This window comes from Squalius cephalus (assembly GCF_949319135.1).
Source record: "Squalius cephalus genome assembly, chromosome: 25".
Classification (NCBI taxonomy): Eukaryota; Metazoa; Chordata; class Actinopteri; order Cypriniformes; family Leuciscidae; genus Squalius; species Squalius cephalus.
The window spans coordinates 23,816,586-23,837,023 of NC_137146.1; the positions used below are offsets into that span (position 1 = coordinate 23,816,586).

The 20,438-nt window shown below is 43.0% G+C and overlaps 1 protein-coding gene across 3 annotated transcripts in view; it reads left to right on the forward strand.

Annotated features, from left to right (window-relative positions):
- The window catches only part of LOC307153980 (NACHT, LRR and PYD domains-containing protein 3-like), a 96,249-nt gene extending 76,958 nt beyond the window's left edge, over nucleotides 1-19,291 (forward strand). For all 3 annotated transcript variants that reach the window (XM_079863833.1, XM_079863834.1, XM_079863835.1), the window contains one exon: nucleotides 18,640-19,291. In XM_079863833.1, coding sequence (XP_079719959.1) covers nucleotides 18,640-18,641 — 2 coding nt within the window. In that variant the 3' untranslated portion in view covers nucleotides 18,642-19,291. The remainder of the gene's footprint in view (nucleotides 1-18,639) is intronic.
- Nucleotides 19,292-20,438: the final 1,147 nt, after the last annotated feature.

A 20,438-nucleotide genomic window follows, 5' to 3' on the forward strand; every position in this document is an offset into this window, starting at 1 on the left:
TTTAATTGAAAGATAGGCTGTACCGAGTCTTTCCGGAAAAAAACGAGCGGCTGGGGGCGGGCCGTGTGGGCGAAGCTTAGCTGTGCTAACGCGCCGAGCTAACAACACACAGAGACATTTGTTCAACAGTTTTACTCACCGTTCCAACACACGACCGCGAACCTTTATCATTGTGACTGCTCGATCCTTAAGCATTAGACGATCTGCAAATCCGTCGATCAGGGCTTTGTTTATAAAACAATCATCGTCGAAATGCAGGGAACAACAGTCTTACACAACTCCGTTTATGCTCAGGAAAACAAACTCCATCCACGGGTTCCTTAACGCTGGGTTCTTTGGGAATCTGTGCAGGGTTGTCTTGCCCTGGCAACCAAAAACACACTTCTTTGGTGACATTGACTTCCCAAAAGCCGGGCAGGGCGCTTTGATGGCGAACTGCTTTCACTCTCTTGCTCTAGTCTACGAGTGCGCGCGCGCCCGCGATCTTACCGGAGAAGTGCCCTTAGGACCCATATAAGGAAATTCCGCTCTATCTTACGTAAGACAGAGCCATACTCGAAAAAAACTTTCCGAAACTTGTGACAAACCGGAAGGAGTATTTTTGGAACAAAAATACTCCTTCAAACGTACAACTTAGTTTTTGAAACTTTGTCCATGTTTAGCATGGGAATCCAACTCTTTACCAGTGTAAAAAACTCAGTATGCATGAAATAGCATTTCACCCCCCCCCCTTTAACTTGGATAATCTAGAAGAAATATGTAGCTGAATATCATTGGTATAACAGTGGAAACAAATTAGTCTAGCAGGAGAAATGGGTTCCCAAGTACCCGTTTGGCAGTTTTTTGTAACCTGTTTTTTTGGGACCCTAATGGTGTCTAGTTAAGAATTATTGATGTTGCCGAGGTCAACTAATGTCCCATGGTGTTTGTTTGGTGGCCATCTTAAAGGGGTCATATAATGGTACATGCACTTTTACAAGTTGATTGCACTGAAATGTCTGTTGGCAGTGCCTTTACACAACCATCATAAAATTATAAAAATCCATCCAGTGGTTTTGTTTTAATCTCCTTATTTGTTTGACCCTCTCTGAAATCAAGCCGTTCGATATTGTGACGTCATAATATCCAACGCCCCTCCCGCGATTGTGATTGACAGCCGTGTTTCAACACAAGACCCGCCTTGAGCGAGCTGTGACAGCTGTCGTCATAGTAGTCCGCCATTGTTGATATGCTGGAGCAGAATGGCGTCTAAGCGATTGTGGTGTTCATAGATGTAATAAGGAACACAACAGTCATTTGGATGTTCCTAAATCCGAGCCGTTGAAGATGCAGTGGCTAAGTTTTGTTTTTGAAGCGATATGCCCAAAGGATTGACACGGGGATTCCCTCACGGGGATTCCCCACGATCGTCTGTGCTTTCATGTTTGCGCGAATCATTTCACACCAGACAGCTTGAGAAACGAGAAAAAACGGATCGGTACCAACGTGTTCCAGCTGAACCTCCAAAAGATGTGAGTGTAATGTTTTATTAACCTTTATATTAGTATTTATATTAACCTTTGCAAAATTTGCAAACCTTGCTGCAGGCTTCACAATGAATGCGTCTAAGGTTTACACTCAGGGTACATTACGGCATGTTTTCTATGTACGACGTTCTCAATATAATTCATAATCCCACGTTTATAATGAACAACACGTGGTTATTGTGTTAAAAACGGTGTACGCACAGAACATAGGGGCGGGGTGAGCAAAGCTCATTATCATTTAAAGACACATGCACTGAAACGGCGTGCTGAAAACAGAGCTGTTTTTGACCAGGTAAAATTAGTGTTTTCTTACAATACTAATGAGAATTTTTAATTAAAGTATATTACAAACTTTTAATTTAGACCCTAAAGAATCATATTAGCTTGTACAAAAATGGCATTATATGACCCCTTTAAAGTGATGTCAACACTAGTGGCTATAAATGCTGCTTCTTGTATCTCCTGAACCACACAACATACAAAGACAAATGAATCCACTTTTTCAAATAATTTTGACTCCAGAAATCAAATGGAAAGGTCATTGACATGGTACAACCACTCTTTATTGGTAAAACAACAGGCACATAACGCATTTTAGACTCATAACAATGTAACTTTTGCTATTTTGTTTTGCTGTATTAGTCTTGTTTGTCATAGACCCATGCATGAGGCATCAAATCGTGCAGATTATTGAGGAGAGGTGTGCTATAACGGGTGGGTGAAAGATTGGGCCAAAAAATCCTATAGACTTAACATTGCAATAAACTTTGGCGAGTCATAGGTCTGAGTGAGGATTTCATAGAAACATATGGGTTACTACATTTAAAGTGTAAGTTGCAGGTTAACCACCACAGCCAATTAATGTGTAAATTAAAGTGCTCTATATGTATATATTTAATTATTTCTGTCTTAAATTGCGTTAAAATAACATTTATTGGGGTTTCTTCAAAGGTAGTGTGTTTTTTCAGTAACTGGTGATGACGTCACAAGAGGAACTCGCAACCCATACTCTGCTAGATTCTCACTGTATTATGGCTATTTGGAGAACGACTGAGGATGTGGGAAACTATCAAATTCTTTATGGACCACAGCCCTACAATTTTTAACCGGTCAGGCGTGAGAGAGGGGAGGAAATTGCCAGGACCCATGGCACTCAAAGAGTTATTAATGCTTGGTGTGAGGAGAATGAGTGGAGGGTTGGTCAGGTGTCCTGGTGAGTAGCTACGTTAGAGCTAGTCTAGGCTAGCCTGGTGCAAACTTAACCTGGATAATATAAGGGAACAAGCCAGTCTTTTCAAAATCTTGCCGTCATGTAGAATAGCAAGGAGGGACAACGACTGAAGACATTATTTACTTACATGGTGTCAGTCCAAATCAGAGCTGTAGAGATGCACACACTGCACAGGCACCAATCGCTAGTCTCATTGACGCCTCAAACGTCATGTAATACCCTTCCTCAATCCACGCTATTTCTCACGATTTAATTAGCGATGTTTATTGTCAGAAAAGAAAAAGAGAGATCGATGTCCCCATCACTGTGTTTGTGTGGGCTATGCCACCCAATTGAATCAGCAGTGGAGAGTATGTGCTGCCGTGAGGTGAACGCGTTTTGGAGTTTAGTGGAACAGCTCGACCTGCGACCGGCTGATCTGACGTGCCTGAACCCATTTGTTTTGCGAATAGCTTATTCTCATTTCAGGCAGGATCACGGTCAGCACACAAGAGTATGTTTACAGTTGAGTTATTTTATCCATAATTTTTTTATCAAATAAAACATACAACCAACTTTTCTGTAGTTATGTAAGGCATCTATAACTATTGACTATGCCGGTAACTCTACTAGTGATTTCCTCTTATGACGTCACGCCCCATGTAGTGGAAGGGAGCGGGAGCGGTTAAAACCACTGTTAAAAGTGCCAACTTTTCATATTATATTCAGCATTTTGGTATAAAAAACAATGGTGGGCGGTTCTTATCTTTATGTTTAATAAACACATTGCAATTAACCTGCAATTTACACTTTAAAGAGGCTGGTAGGCTCTGAAAGAACATATGGGGTGTAAGTTGTACCCCTGGGGGGACAAGAGCTGTACAATAGACATACTATGGTGAAGGGATGGCCCATGAAATGGGGATTGTGCTTACGTGTCAATCCTTCTATGGTAACTTGCATAGGAATTTTGTATTGAACATAACTCTGGATCACAGTGTCATAGAGATAGGGGGATGATCTCTCATGATCACCATGAAGCTATAAAGCCATACCCTAGCAACCATTTAGAGCACACTAGTCCACTGAAAGAGGTCAAAGGGATATCTTTGTATAGAAGTAGGGCTGGGCGATATGGCCTAAAAAACAATTCCCCGATTTTTTCACAAAAAATCCGATTTACGATTTAAATCAAATTTTTCCCCCCCTACTTAAAAGCAATCTGCAGATGACAAAGAAATTGTTCAAAAGTTTTAACATTTTGTTTTGATTTTCCCTTCTGGGATTTGATCTTGATTTCCCCCTTGGGGTTAAAGTGCAATCAGAAACAACAAGCCAAAAAGACACGATGGCAGGCCCTGCCTTAGTAAACAGTGAAAATGTAACATAACGTAACATAACATAATATGGGTGGATTGGGATTGGGAGGATGCGTAAAAAAAAAAAAAAAAAAAACACACACATCACAATAAGTGTATTGTGATTGTCAAAACATTTGGGAACTAAACAGAATTTAATTAAATTTTGTGACAACACAATGTTTACATGGTACAATGACTAATGTTTTTATTATTGCTTGACACAAATGTCACAATTTCAATTCAATTCTTGTGATTTGATTCTAATTTGATTCAATATCGATTCCTTTGGATAAATATAAGGTACAGTAGATACATGTAAATTTTTCTCAAAAAAAAAAAAATGCTATAAACATACAGAGCCCTGTCAGATGGTATTATTAAAGGCTAAAAATAACATAATGATAAATATAATAAGTTTTTTAGAATAACAACATTATAATAGTTTAATGAGGTAAAAATATAATAAATATGTAATATAGTTATCATAATTAGCAAAATATTTTTTTTAAGTCCAACTAATGTGCTATGGTCATTAAATGGCTTTCCTGAGGTAAATGTAACTTTACGTGACATATTGTTCTCCAGCTGTTTTATGGACCTCTTTCCGCGGTTGAAAAACACTGATCGATCGATTTTATTACATTTCGGCAAGTTGAACTGTATCTTTCAAATTACCTATTTTTCATTCGTGTTTATTTACTATTAACTAGTAGTAAAGAGTAACAGATGATCAGTTAACGTGCCGCTGGAACTCTGTCAGAGATCTGTCGCGTCACATTTACAAGCGCCAAAACTATTTTTATTGTTTGAATTTCATAATTAAATTGACAGAATCTGAGAGCTGAGAATTTGTTTCTTATCAATAGTAACCTTCTATGTCTTGTCTGTCAGTGTCAGTGGCCTCTTTGCTTGGCGATTTTTCTCTGCGTAAGAAAATGGATGTGTGGCGTGAGCGCGTGTAAAAAGTGATGATTGCGTGAGTCTCACTGTGAATTTGTGAGAGTTGGCAGCCCTGCGGATTCAATTTTGTAAATGTTTTTGGCGGGTGTGCTTGTGTTGCCGCGGTCTTGTTCATTTGCCATGTTGTTTGTTTATCTCTATGGCAAACACGCAGGGGGTGGGCTGTGCCCGTTTGGAACTACGGGAGCCCAAAGGGGAGCGTCGGCGGATGTTAAAGAGAAAACCAATTTTCATTCAAACAAATTGACGTAAACTACACATTCGAGTTAATCCATAAAATATAGAAGTGTCATAGAAACATTAGGGTGGGCTCATTTGACTCTGGTTTTTCAGGCAATTTGAAAAATAAATATTTTGCAAAACTGCAATGGAAACAGTTATTGCGCATTTACAGTCACCTGACGAGGATGACGCATTATGTTTGCACAGAATACGAGAAAGAGTTCTTTATTAAATTCATAAAAGACAGCAGAATTACAGGAATACTGGATTCTAAACCTCAAAGAAATGCCTCAATCAAGACCTCGAAGCAGAAATGAGTGAGAAACACCCAGAAACACCTCATATGTGCCGCTCCAAGTATAAGGGTCATTGATTGGATAACACACATACGTCTCCTTCGATTAATAATAATGGCTGGGATATACATAAACCTACCAACGTGTGTTGCCATGATTTTTTAAATGACTTATCGTGAGAGGAAAAAATGAAGTTTTAGTCGTATAACATCGGTTTATGGAAACGCTGTCATTTCGCAATAGTTTTTTGTCAACATTTAGAAAAAAATCGTTTTGTGCAAATCTGTAATGAAAACGCGCCTACTGTTAGGCATTGTATTCCTATAGGTAGACGTGGATCAGCTGAGAGTCAGCTGATGCGAGCTTGACTAACGTGACCTGCCAGAACTAATCTACGCTTAAATGCGATTGACCATTAGCAACAAGCGTGTTGCTGTAGCCAATTTAACAGTGTCTGGGATCTATTTGGGGAAGCTTACACCCCTGGCGGTAGCAAAATCTGATACAACAAGCATGTTGTATAATCGCAGAACTATTGCTAAAACTAGTGTAGTTTGGCAGGGGAAGCATACACCCTACAGCAATAGCTCCGATTAGCGGCAACAAACTGGTACAACAAGCATGTTGTATAACCACAGAACTATTGCTAAAACTAGTGTAGTTTGGCAGGGGAAGCATACCCCCTACAGCAATAGCCCTGACTAGCGGCAACAAAATCTGATACAACAAGCATGTTATATAACCATAGGACTAGTATTAAAACTAGTGTAGTTTGGTAGGGGAAGCATACACCCTACAGCAATAGCTCAGACTAGCGGCAACAAAATCTGATATGACAAGCATGTTATTTAACCAATCCAATCACGCCATGCTATGTTTAAGCAGAACGACAAGTTCTATGCCCCAAGTCTGGGACGCTTGATCAAGGGTCCCAAGGCAGAGGGTTAATGCGGCAGTGTTGCCTTGAGGTGGTTCAAAGGGTTGGAACCCTTAAATATGGTGGGTCGGGTTCGCATAGAGGCTGGCTCCAACTATACAGAAAGGATGTGCGCCTGCAGTGCAGGGACTTCCAAGTTACAAAATCTGGCGAAGGTGGACGGCAAGGACCAGCCAGCTGCTGTATATATATCGCCAATAGATACTCCACTGGACCACACCCATGAGGAGGCTATGCCTCTAGTGGAATGTGCTCTGACGCCTATGGGGCACTGTAGGCCCATAGAAGCGTAGGCTAGAGCGATAGTGTACACCAGCAAACAGGATAACCTTTGCTTCTTGACCGGAAGCCCTTTGGTGTCGCCACCGAAGCTTACGAAGAGCTGTTCTGACTGTCTGAACTGGGTGGAGCGCTCTATATATGTTCTCAGGGCCCGAACCGGGCAGAGTAGGTGTAATTGTTGCTCGTCTTCCGACGTGGGAAGAGCAGAAAGTGAAATTACTTGTGCTTTGAACGTTGAAAGCACTTTGGGCACATAGCCATGCCTTGGCTTGAGGACGACTTTAAAGTAACCTGATCCAAACTCAAGACTAACAGAGAGCGCTTGAAGGTCCCCCACTCGCTTGACTAATGCTAAATCTAGCACTAGTGCAGTCTTAAGCGAGAGTGGTTTCAATTCGACCGATTGTAACGGATCGAAAGGAGGCCCTTTGAGGGCTCTGAGGACCGTAGATAGGTCCCAAAAGGGTACTGTAGGGGGGCGTGGCGGGTTGAGCTTCCTTGCTCCCCTTATGCCTGGCTCACACTACAGGAGTTTTAGGCTGTTTTTTTCCCGATTTTCGCCTCACAAATCTTGCACTTCCCGATCTGCTCTCACACAAATCGGGCTCGCCCCGATCACATCAAACATGTTTTATATTTAGGATTTTACATCGGGATGAGCAATACTGTGATTACGTCAGTACTGTCAAAATAGCCAATAAGAACCAAGTAGGGCTGTCGTGGTGAAGGAATTTTCCTTGAGGTAATTTTGAGTGACTCAACAGCGCGATATGCGTTATTATCTCCATTTATTTATTGCAAAATAAATAAGTGTTACGCTGTGGTAGCAGGCACGAAGACGATTACATGTTCAGTAATGAAACCGAAACTAAAAAGCATGTTAAAACGAAGTGGAGTAAAATGAAGATACAATGTCAAAATAAGGTTCGGATCCACATAATATAATAAACACAACAAAAGCCTGACAATGAGCTTGTTAGGCCATTGTTACATAACAGTTACTTCCTTGAATATTTTAATATTTAATTTGAACTTTGAGCTCCACTTTACAAGGCTCAGCTGAGCAGCAAAGCGGCACATGGGCAATGCTGAAGCTGATGCGTCACTTCATGATCAATGGCATTAATTCATTGTATTGACCAGTGCTGACGCTATTCATTAGACATATCCTTAAATGTTAAAACGATCATTTTTGAAAGATTTCGCTTTCCTTGGTCACGGCTACCTTTTCACAAATATGACTTGATATGAAGGACAGATATTGTGTTTACAAGCTTTTCCGCTTCAGATCTGCTGCGTGAGATCATGTGAGGCGCTTCCTCTGGCACGATAATCTTGATAACATTTTGTAGTGTGTGATGCACCGCAATTTTCAAATCTTGTAGTGTGAGCATTTTTAAGATTTGAGGGAAGAAAATCTGCAAAGATTGTCCTTAAGTGTGTGCTGCAACCAGATTTTACAATCGGTTAGGATTTTAAAACTCCTGTAGTGTGAGCCAGGCATTAGGAAGCGAACAATCATGTTGCTTTTTCCTATCGACTGGCCGGCCATCGGGGCATGGAAAGCTGCGATGGCCGCCACGTAGACTTGGATTGGGTTTGGCCCGCATCCAGTAGCTCTTGGAGAAATGAAAGTACCAGTGGTATTTCACATAATGCAGGGTCCTGGTCCTTAAGGGCATAGAGGCGTCTCGTGGACGAAGCTCTAGCCTCACAAATGGTGCTTAGGACTCTTGCTGGGAGATCCGTAAGCTCCCATCGAGGGGCTACACATGAAGGGCCCACAGTTTGGGACGGGGGTGCCAAATCGTCCTGTTTGCCTGGGAAAGAAGGTCTTTTCTCAGGGGTATCGGCCATGGGGATGCTATGAGCAGCTGGATCATCTCGGGGAACCAAGGTTGGGTTCACCAGAGAGGGGCCACTAGTAGGACTAGGTGTCTGCCCTCCTTGATACTCTTTTTATGACCTGATGGAGGAGCGTAACTGGGGGAAAAGCATAAAGGGTGCGGCTGGCCCATTCGTCGCTCTCGAGAGGCGTCCCTACTTTTCAAGAGAAAAATACTGGGCAGTGAGAGTTGTCTTCAGAGGGAAAGAGGTCGACCTCTGCCCTCCCAAAAACATTCTAGATCATTTGAACCATCTGGGGATGGAGGGTCCATTCCCGTGGGGACACATTGCCCCGGGACAGCATGTCTGCTCCCTGGTTCAGTGTGCCTGGCACGTGCATCGCTCTCAGCGAGCGCAGGTTGCCACATGCCCATAAGAGTAGACTTCTGGCCAGTTTGGTCTCGACTTGAGCCCGCCCTGGCGGTTTATATAGGACACCACTGTCATGTTGTCCTATCAGACCCGAGACATGATGACCTATCAGGTGTGGTAGGAAGGTTTGGAGGGCCAGCAAAACCATCAGCATTTCTAGGCAGTTGATATGCAGCCATCTCTCCGTGCTTGTCCAAGAGCCGGAGGCCGGTTTGCCCATGCACAGAGCACCCCAACCTTTGTTGGAGGCGTCCGTGGTGAATACCATCCTCCTTGAAACCGTCCCCAAGCTTACCCCTGACTCATAAAGGCTGGCGTTTTTCCAAGGGGCCAGGGCTCTGATGCAGCTGTGGTCCACCTTGACATGAAGATGACCTGAGCGTCATGCATGGGGAGAGACCTGGGGTTTCAGCCAGTACTGCAGGGGTTGCATTTGAAGCAGACCCAGCGGAAGTACTGCCGATGCAGAGGCCATGAGTCCTAGCATCCTCTGAAAGGTTCTGAGGGTACATTTGGTCCCCACTCTGAACAAGGTTGCGAGTCGCTGAATAGTCTGAACGTGCTCATGTGACAGCCACACCCTCATTTGGGCTGAGTCTATAACTGCACCTAGGATGGAGATCCTCTGACTGGGGAACAGAGAGCTCTTGGCTATGTTGATTCTGAGTCCCAGGCATTCTAAATGGCTGCTAATTTAGCTCCGCCTCCGACTGGGCCAGAATGAGCCAGTCGTCGAGGTAGTTCAGGATGCACATTCCCTTCTGTCTCAGGGGGGAAAGTGCTGCATCCATGCACTTCATATAAGTGCGTGGGGCCAGGGACAGTCCAAATGGTAGGAATGTATACTGGTAGGCCACCCCTTCGAACGCGAATCTCAAAAACAGTCTGTGACGGGGTGCTATTTGGATATGAAAGTAAACATCTTTCAGATCCACTGAGAAAAACCAATCCCCCGGGCGTACTAGCATGAGGATTTGTTTCAGAGTTACAGTAGCATCTTGAATGGCCATTTTATAAGGGCCCTGTTCAGATGCCTGAGATCTAGGATGGGCCTGAGGCCGCCATCCTTTTTGGGAACGAAAAAGGGAACGCTGTGGGGCGGAGCCACTGTCTCCACCGCTCCTTTGACGTGAGTCAATTTGCTCTTCTCCGGAGTGTCGATTATGCCCGCACAGCGGGGTGAATTGCAAGTGAATTGGAGTGAGTAACCTTGTTCTGTTATGTTCAGAACCCATTGTGACACACCAGGGATGGCTTCCCATGCCTCGCCCTGGCTGGCTATGGGTTGGATCATTTCGGCTGATGGCGCTCTGCATTTGAGCAGGGAACCGATACCCGTGTGGTGTGGAAGAGGAAAAGTGCTCTTTTGCCGAGTATTTTTGTTTTTTATTTTGTTCGCTATAACAGCGGTCGATTGCAAGGGGGCGTGAATGGGCCCACTACTTGCAACCACAACATCTGCTCCGCTGCTCAGGCGCTGGATGGGGCTGAGTGGCTGCAGGCACTGGTAGCTTCTCGTAACCCTTTCCCCTTAGCACCGTCGATATTCAAAAGCGTGGCGGAAGTGGAGACGTGCAGGCAGGCCGAGTAGGGGGCGCGCCATGACTTCAGTTCTTCATGAACCTCTGGGAAGAACGGTGTGGATCACTGGCGAGGGGCCTGTTGGCGCCCAGGCAGGAACCATTCATCCAGGCGGCTGCACGTTGGCTCCTTGGAAGGAGCCCAGTCGAGACCGAGGTCCTTGACAGCTTTTGACAGGACGCGGATAAGTTCGGCGTCCAGTCCTGCTCTGGAGTCGCTGCATTCTTTAGACTTCTTTGCAGTTACGCCGCTCCGCCATAGGTTTGTGCAGTTCCCTTGGACCAGCTAATAGTGTGCGAGTAGTCTCTGCACTGTTATGGCTGTGCAGTAGCACTGCGTTATGTTATAAAAATTTTCCCCATTGCGTCTAGCACAGTGTTTCCCAACCTTTTTTCAGTCAAGGCACCCTTTGAAAATTTTAAAAAATGTGTGGCACCCTACACTAGTGTTGTCACGATACTACTTTGATACCTTGAAATGTATCAATTTTCAATACCACAGGGAAGAACTGCCGTATAGGCCTACTACTGTATTTTTTTTATATTATCACATTTTTTTGTCCATCCATTTAAAGTCTAGGAAATCATTAATTTCTTCTGAAGAGATCACTTTACATGATGACATATTTAATTAAGGCTTTTATTTATATATAAACATTGCTCAATTACCATTGCAAATCTCACCTAAATGTTTGCTCACTCAGTGTATTTGTGTTTTTATATTGGGATAATTTTGTTATAATTGCACAAGATAGCTTGTTTTTAATATATTTTATGTAATAATTTCACAGTTAATCTCCAAATTAATGTAGAAACAACATATAGACAGTATATTTCAAATAATTGTTTAATGGCATCTTTTTATGAAGGAAGTGTTATTTGATTCTGATGTCACTGTTGCACATGTGGATTGGATCCCACACGCGTCCCATTTTCTCACAACTCTTAACGTTCATTTAAGACTTTATTTAACTAATTTAAGACTGCTCTCATGAGGATACTCAAAGCGAAAGCGCGAAAGAGAAGTCGATTCTGGCACGCATCGTTCTGTGCACCGTGTGTGTCAGCATCACAGACAGCGCATTCTCTTTTGTATTTTCTCGCTTGCATGTTTTAAAAGCATTTGCATGAAGAAGAACGTGATTATATAATGTAACGCTAGCCAAAGGATGACAGAAAAAAACGGATGCTGCTTTAATTGCGTTAACTATTTTTAACGCGTTAAACTGAAAAACATTAATCGCACGCGTTACCGTTGACAGCAGCACGGACATAACCTATGTGTTGTGAACACGCGGCAAGACGGACGTTGTGACAATGTTTTCGTGTGTATTGACCGTAAGCTCAACAATGAAAAATAGGCAGCTTTATGTGGACGCACTAGGAATGAGGTACGGGAATAAAATCACGCGCAAGCGCAATTTAAAGCCGAAAACTTATGATTTGCATTTTTATTATAAATTTGTGCGCATTATTTGTTGTTATTAGAGACTTCCGACGATCCGAGATTGATGGTAAAACATTTTTTTACACATATAAGCAATTTTTAAATGTTTGATGGAGTTTTTACACGACACCCCTTCTCTCGCCAGAAGGCACCCCAGGTTCGGAAACGCTGGTCTAAACGCGTGTGTGACGGAAGTGTCACGTCCCTTACCATATTTGGAACATCACAGTGTCTCCACGACATGGCGGCGCCGGCGTCAACATTAATACAACGAGAATGAAGTTACGTCTTCTTTCTTTGCATATACATTTGGGTGGTGTTATGAAACTATGCCCCCACATACAGACATAGATTTGTGGGGGCACGTTTGAACTAAGCGTTTTAGAAGGCATGGCTGAGCCTTAACTTTTTCAAAGAACATCTCTTTGGGTTTGAGACTTTGAGCTTTTTATAACTCTGCAGATCTTGCATATGCACAAACAGCTACATAGCACACTAAAGAAAAAGTAAAACATGAAATCGCATCATGACCCCTTTAAAATTTCCCTTGCTTATGTTGCTTTTGTCTTGTTTAATCACCATCAGGTTTTGTTTAGATCCTGTAATAAACATTATTTGTTCTCATTATTTGTGGAACACAGTCTCTATGGAATGGACTACACATGCCATAGTATAATTTAATTGGTTAGAACATATGAGTTGTTGTCAAACAGGAGGTCTGCTCTGACTCTGCTGGAGTGCAGGCCATTGTCATGAAATAATCTAGATCAGCCATTCCCAAACTGTGGTCCGTGAGGGTACTGCAGGTGGTCCGTGGAAAGGCAAAATAAAATATAAAATAATATTTTTTTTTACCTTCATTTTACCAGGAAATTCCCATAAAAAAAAAAAAAGTAAAAAGAATATGTAGGCCTATATTGATATAACATTTTAATTAAATTGTCAAGTTATTATGTGATTACTAAAATAGCCTAGTGGTGTTCGGCCGTGACATTCAAGTTCAGTGCCGTAACCACAACATTGGTTCGGTGGATAGGCCTACAGGTTTCTCTGAGGAGAAAAGGGCAGAGGCAAATATGTTCTCATTATCACATCACACGCATAGCATTTAATGGTGTGTTCACACTGGACGAAATTGCGCTTCAAACTTTTGTTTTTACGCATTGACGCGCGAATTGATACAAAGTGGTCAAGCGTATCACTAGACGCGGCAGGCGTGAATTTGACATATGATCCCTTTTTGAATTTGACGCGCTATTCGCGTCCGGTGTGAACGCACAGTTAGGCATCAGTTTATATGAAACGAAATGTTTATAAATGGAATGAATAAGGCCTGTTATTATTTTAATTTCCAGTTAGTTTCTTGATCTCGCGTTTCTGAAATGTTTTGCGGATGTGCTGTTAAGTGGACAAGCTCAAGCCTAGGTACTTTTTGAGGACTTGTAAAACTCTGAAGATTAATAATGCCCTAAAATCGCCAAAGGTTTTGAAATGTTGACTATATTCCAGTGTTCTTATTACTGTATAGATTTCATACTCCATTGCTATGAAAATAAGCCTGTTGTTCAAATTAACCTGATTATGCCCTCGGGCGCTTGAGTAACTTAATAAATTAAAGGGGTGGTTGATTGCTATTTCACTTTTTTAATTTTAAATACTGTGTAATGTTGCTGTTGGTGCATGAACAGTATCTGCAAAGTTGCTGCGCTGAAAGTTCAACGTAAGCAGAGATATTGTCTTTTAAAAATCAGGAAGTTTAATGCCTACAAAAACGACTCGAATGGGACTACAACGAGATACTTCCCGGGTTTTATACGTAACTAACCCATACATTTACATCAACCCTCCCTCCGGAACATGTTCTGCTGTCGAAGAGGAGGAGTTATAGTGGAGAGCTGTAGCTGTCAGGTCTTCTGTGTTCAGGCTTCCTACAGACGCTGTAGTTCGTCAACAATGGTTAAAATTTAAGTTTGATTATGTTCCTGACAATTACAATCGTAGTTTAGCTCTCTGTGCTGCGCATTTTACGGAAGACAGCTTCCAGAATCTACACGAGTTCAATGTCGGATTCAACAAGAAACTATTACTCCAACATGAAGCAGTTACAGCTTTAAAACCAGAGGCCACAACCTGCAAGTAAGATTTAATCATTTTAAAAAAATTTTCCTGTATAATTTAAGACGTACGTTTTAGTTTTATCAAGGATGTAAATGTCATGATTCTGCACTCGTGTCCGTGATTTTCTTTAGTCTTGAGGCAGAATCATGACAGACCCGTGTTTTGTGTGCAAGCACATGGCCTTTTGTTTGTGCCATGTGCTTGTGTTGTCTCGTTCTCTTGCCCCGCCCCCTTGTTATCTCATCTTGTAATTATTAGATTGTTGCTTTCACCTGTGTTCCTGATTATTTGTTCCCTATTTAATCCCCTCATGTCTGCTGTCTTGTGTCGGTTCATTGTCGATCAATTTCATACTTAGTGTGATCACGTTGTGAGTATTCCTGTCCAGTGAAGTTCTGATCCTGTATTTGCTGTTAATTTGTAGTCTAGTTACGTCAAGTCTATGTCATAGTCTAGTTAGTATTCATAGTCCTGTCTTGTCCTGTTTTGCCCCCTCGTGGGCTTTGTTTTCCCTGTTATTTGTACAATAAACTGTGTTGCTGTGACCACTGTCTGCAATTGGGTTCATCTCCACACATCCCATAACAGAATGTACCGACCAACATTGAACCCAGCAGACAGTGTGTCTCTTCTCAAGTGGCAGTCGGAGCTCCGGGAACAATGGTGGTTGTCCTCTCCACCTTCTGCCAAGCTTCCTGTGATCCCAGAGGGTCGCGTCCTGGCCGTTGTTGCCCTTGGTGATAAGGCTGGTTCCACTTCTTCTCCTGAGGCCTCTTCTGTTCCCATTGTTCTCCATGGTAAACGAGGGAGACGAGTTTCCTGGGATTCCCCGTCTGAGTCTTCCTCGACCGAGTCAGCGCTGCCCGAGATCGCCATCCCTGCTCCTGTTACGGTTCCAGCTGAACATCTCCAACTGGTCGCTAGCCCAGCTACAGATTCGGCTTCGCGTTCAAGGAGAAAGAAGAGGAGAAAGGGAGCCTCTCGCTCTTCATCTCTAGCTGTTCCAGAGCCCGCTCCTGCAAGCGCTGTTCCAGAGCCCGCTCCTGCAAGCGCTGTTCCAGAGCCCGCTCCTGCAAGCGCTGTTCCAGAGCCCGCCCCTGCAAGCGCTGTTCCAGAGCCCGCCACTGCAAGCGCTGTTCCAGAGCCCGCCACTGCAAGCGCTGTTCCAGAGCCCGCCACTGCAAGCGCTGTTCCAGAGCCCGCCACTGCAAGCGCTGTTCCAGAGCCCGCCACTGCAAGCGCTGTTCCAGAGCCCGCCACTGCAAGCGCTGTTCCAGAGCCCGCCACTGCAAGCGCTGTTCCAGAGCCCGCCACTGCAAGCGCTGTTCCAGAGCCCGCCACTGCAAGCGCTGTTCCAGAGCCCGCCACTGCAAACGCTGTTCCCGAGCCCGCAGTCGTGTGTGCTGTAGAGAGAGCAGCGGCCGATTCAGCTGCTGAAGCTGTCTTGCGGTCGGTTTCTGCTTCTCAGAAGATGCCTGTCCTCGTTGTTGCCGATGCATTGTCTCAATACTTAAAACGTCTTGTCCAAATCCTTGAAGTCCCCGCCATGTCTTGTCCTGAGTCTGTGAGCGCCGTACCCCAGTCTGCTGCAGCCAGTGTTGATCTGAGGCCAGCCACTCAGAGCGCTGTTCCTAAGTCAGCCACCGCTTGCACTGTTCCTGCTAATGTGTCCAGTCCTGTCCCAGCAGATGTGTCCAGTCCTGTCCCAGCAGATGTGTCCAGTCCTGTCCCAGCAGATGTGTCCAGTCCTGTCCCAGCAGATGTGTCCAGTCCTGTCCCAGCAGATGTGTCCAGTCCTGTCCCAGCAGATGTGTCCAGTCCTGTCCCAGCAGATGTGTCCAGTCCTGTCCCAGCAGATGTGTCCAGTCCTGTCCCAGCAGATGTGTCCAGTCCTGTCCCAGCAGATGTGTCCAGTCCTGTCCCAGCAGATGTGTCCAGTCCTGTCCCAACTGACTGGAGGATGTCTGTGTCCAGCCCTGTCCCAACTGTCACCCGACCTCTGTTTGTTTCCCCGGACACCCCTGTCACCACTTCACCCCGGTCTGTTTCTCCTAAGACTGCTCCTCGTGTGTCCCCACCCAAACCTGCCCGGACCCGTTGCCCGCAGCCCACACCCTCATCCCGAAGACCCAAGACCCCTGACCCGCCTGTTCACCCTGGACTGCCCCCCAAGGACTTTGTGTTTCCCCCCAGTCCTCCCATCCACCCTGGACATTCCCCCATGAACTCTGTGTTGTCTCCACCTCCTCTGCCTTGTCTGTTGTTTTTGATTTTTCACCCCAACCCTGCAATTGTTTATTCATGTTTGCCGTTGTTAGTATTTGTCATGTTTTGTTGGTTCGTGTCTATGTCTCAGTCTGTCTTGTCCCGCGTTTGATGTTCCCTTGAGGAGCGTCTGGAAGCCGCTCCTTGAGGGAGGGGTTCTGTCATGATTCTGCACTCGTGTCCGTGATTTTCTTTAGTCTTGAGGCAGAATCATGACAGACCCGTGTTTTGTGTGCAAGCACATGGCCTTTTGTTTGTGCCATGTGCTTGTGTTGTCTCGTTCTCTTGCCCCGCCCCCTTGTTATCTCATCTTGTAATTATTAGATTGTTGCTTTCACCTGTGTTCCTGATTAGTTTGATCCCTATTTAATCCCCTTGTGTTTGCTGTCCTGTGTCGGTACATTGTCTATCCTTGTCTGATACCCCCGTGAGTTACCTGAAGAAAGTCTTGTCTAGTTAGAAGTTTTTGATCCTGTCTTTATTGTCTAAGTTTATCGTCTGAGTGTTAGTCTAGTGTTTTCTGTCTTTGTAGTTCATCCTGCCTTGTTTCACCCCCTCGTGGGTTTTGTTTTCCCCTTTTTTGCCTATAATAAATCGTGTTTAGTGTACTTTGTCTGCGCCTGGTTTCTCCTTCCTCATCATCATAACAGTAAAAAAATGCCAGCGCTGGCTTTAGTATATGACAGATGCGTATAAACATTTTGGACCCGAATTTGTATATGTACAAATTTTGTAAACGTATTTTCCATGTATACTTTATGACGTAATTTTTTGATTTGATCAAGAACGCAAACCAATGCCAAAGCTGTTTGGTTATAGTAGCTAGTTAGTTCGATGTTATTTTGTGTGTATAAGAAACGTGTACAAACTTCAAAAAATTATCGCAACAGCGAACTTCAGCTGCTGTTATCACATGTAGCTGCTACACCTAAAGAAAACGACAAACTGAGTAAACTACCGGTAAGTTTTGTGAATAGTTAAACGGTTGTTCATTCTATCAATAAAACAATATCTTTAAAAAACGGTATTACTCAGTCATGTATTCAGTTATATTAAATGTTTAATCAGGGGGAAAGCGTATCTCAAAAGCTAACAAACAGCAGTAGCATTTTCAAGTAACAGCGTATGGGAATTCTTTGAGAAAATAATAATAATTAAAAAAAATTACCATTCAGAAACGTTTAGTAAGAGCCGTGTTTGCGGAGGTTCTGCTTGACTCTCTTCATCACCGCTCTCTGGGTCTGATTCTGGCTCAAACTGATGAGGCAATATTGACACCATTACATTTGACCGGGTCCGGAGCACATGCAACTGTCGCCCGTAAAGGTAATGGGCGTGAAGATTCCGGACGCAGTTTAGCCAATTACAACACACCGGCCGAACTAACCAATCTGAGCTCATTGCCTCTTTCTGAGGGAGTGGTTTCATAGAATCAGGAAGTCAACCGGTCGTTCGAATGACAGAGGAGGAAGCGGCTTACAATAAAGGTGAAATTTATGAAAAATAAGGCGTTTTTTAACAAACGAAACACGAAGACATGTTATATTGCAGCCCATAAACATAATCAAGCTAAGAAAAAAGGCAGTAAACCACCCCTTTAAATATGTGGCAGCCGTTGTGTGCAGTAAACTTTCTTTTAACAAGCCTGTTGTACTGATGTGATGACCGATGATAGTTTTAGAGCTAGTAAGCCTATTTAGAGGTGCAGATTAATTCAGGTAGGACTCTGTGTAGACATATTTTATTATGTGTATTATGAGGTGGTCCGCGAAAATTCTTGATTACAAATAGTGGTCCACACACACAAAAAGTTTGAAAACCCCTGATCTAGATCGCTCCTAGAAAAGATTTTTAAATAATTGAGAAATAGTTCATTCAGTTCAACTGATCACACCATTCATTTAATGTGAATAATCTACTAAACCTTTTGTTTCCTCAATGGTAAGTGGTTCTGAAATGATGATTTTTTCACAATGGTCTTGATCAGGTTGACTGCCACAGCCTGATTTCATTTACCGCCGTGTGCAGCACAACAACTCCGATGTTCTCGTCACCTTTATATCTCTGGCAGTATATTAATGTACTACTATCTTTGCCTGTTTTTTCTCTGAAATGGATCTACTGTGATGTGACAGTCTCATACTCCATGTGTGACTGCCCATATGTTTTATTGTAGGACTCTCGATATTTAGATGTCAGTCCAGATTCCTCAGGATCAGCGGATGGTGAATAAGGAGCCACTTCAGAGACTGAAGACACAGAGATGCCACAGCCATCACACTGTCATGTGTGTGACTTCACAGCGGTTTCTTGTTTGGATCTTTTTGTGGGTCTGATCTTTTGAATCACAGCTGTCATCTGATTTCCACAATGATTTAATAGAGGACTTGAACTCACTGATAAATAATGTAAGAATCTTCTTTGTGATGACCCATGAAACGTTAATTAAAAGTTAATTTCTTAAGTTAATTTTTAATTTCAGTTTTTTTTTTTTTTTTTTTTTTTTAAAATAAGACAAATCTGATATTATTTTAATCTTAAATCTGTTATTTAACTGTTGAGATAGTTCTTCAATGATTCGCTAACTAACAGAAGACTCAGGCCAGGTTTCAGAGGTGGAAAGTAACTAATTACAAATACTTTCGTTACAGTTTTTTCTACTTTCTTGCGTATAATTAAAATGTGATACATTTGTAGACATTTTAATTAGACATTAGTGTAAATAAAATTAATAATGGTATAATGTAGGCTATTATTGGCCTGTTTAGGCCTACTGATATTAGACTACATAGCCTATAATAAAAGATAATAAATTTCAAACCTGAACCAAACATATTTTTATTCAAAGTTCAACAGTCTGTCATTAGTCTTTAGTCTGCCACAAAAGACTGCCACTCCTCCCGGTACCTGAAGAGACGTTTTTGCTTTAGAGAGAGAGAGAGAGAGAGAGAGAGAGAGAGAGAGAGAGAGAGAGAGGGGGGGGGGGGGGGGGGTACGCGGCCGCGATCGAAAAGTCGCAAAGTGTTTACTTATATTTGTGTGTGTGTGTGTGTGAGAGAGAGGCGCGGGCAAACAGTGGAAACATAAAAACATATTCCGTCATTTTGTTTATAATACAGGACATCGTTCAAACTGCAAAGTGTTTAAAGGAGAACTCCGGTCAATTTTAACATTGAGCTCATTTTATTGTACATTTGGAGTGCTGTCAATACAGAGAACTACAAAAATCGGTGTTGCCTACACCAAGTTATTCTATTTTTAAAATTTGCACCCTGTTGACTTCAATAGGGCATGTACTAAACCTGCTTTTAGCCTCTTAACATCCTTGATGTGTCATTACAAGTGCACAGAAAATGTGAGTGATTCCTTCTGAGTGAACACGAGTGGATCTGACTGCAGTAGATGTAAAAGATATGTATAAAAATGATGTTATTTAAGCCAGCGCAAATACCTGTTTACATCCTGTTTTTCGGTTGAAGTCCAAAGTAGTCGATTGCCGAGTTCACGCGCGTGATCATAGGTAACTAAACCTATGCGGAATGTAAAATGAAAATAAATGCAGAATTAATCATAATAAAATTAAAATTCTGACAGGCTATCTGTGATTTAAAAGTTTGTTGCGCTGCATGTTTCAGAGTGAAGAGCAACACTGAGTTACACGCGTTCAGGTGTTTTCAGCGTCTCGGTTCACAGAAAACTCTGCTTCTCATCAACTCCATCTCTGCATGCAGTGAGTTTAACAAGCATTTAGGGAACGCAAAATGCACTATGGGTTTCCTTTATTTCGCATTTCGCACAATTTATTCCTACATTTCTGTGGAAAGAAGTTTGCAGCTTTCCACAGAATTCGCCAAAGAATAAACTAGAACATCTTAACGTCTAAGACTTTTGCACAGTATATGTATGGGGATGATTAGGAGGCCATGATTGACAGAGGGCACTGGGCAAATTTGACCAAGACCGGGGTTACACCCC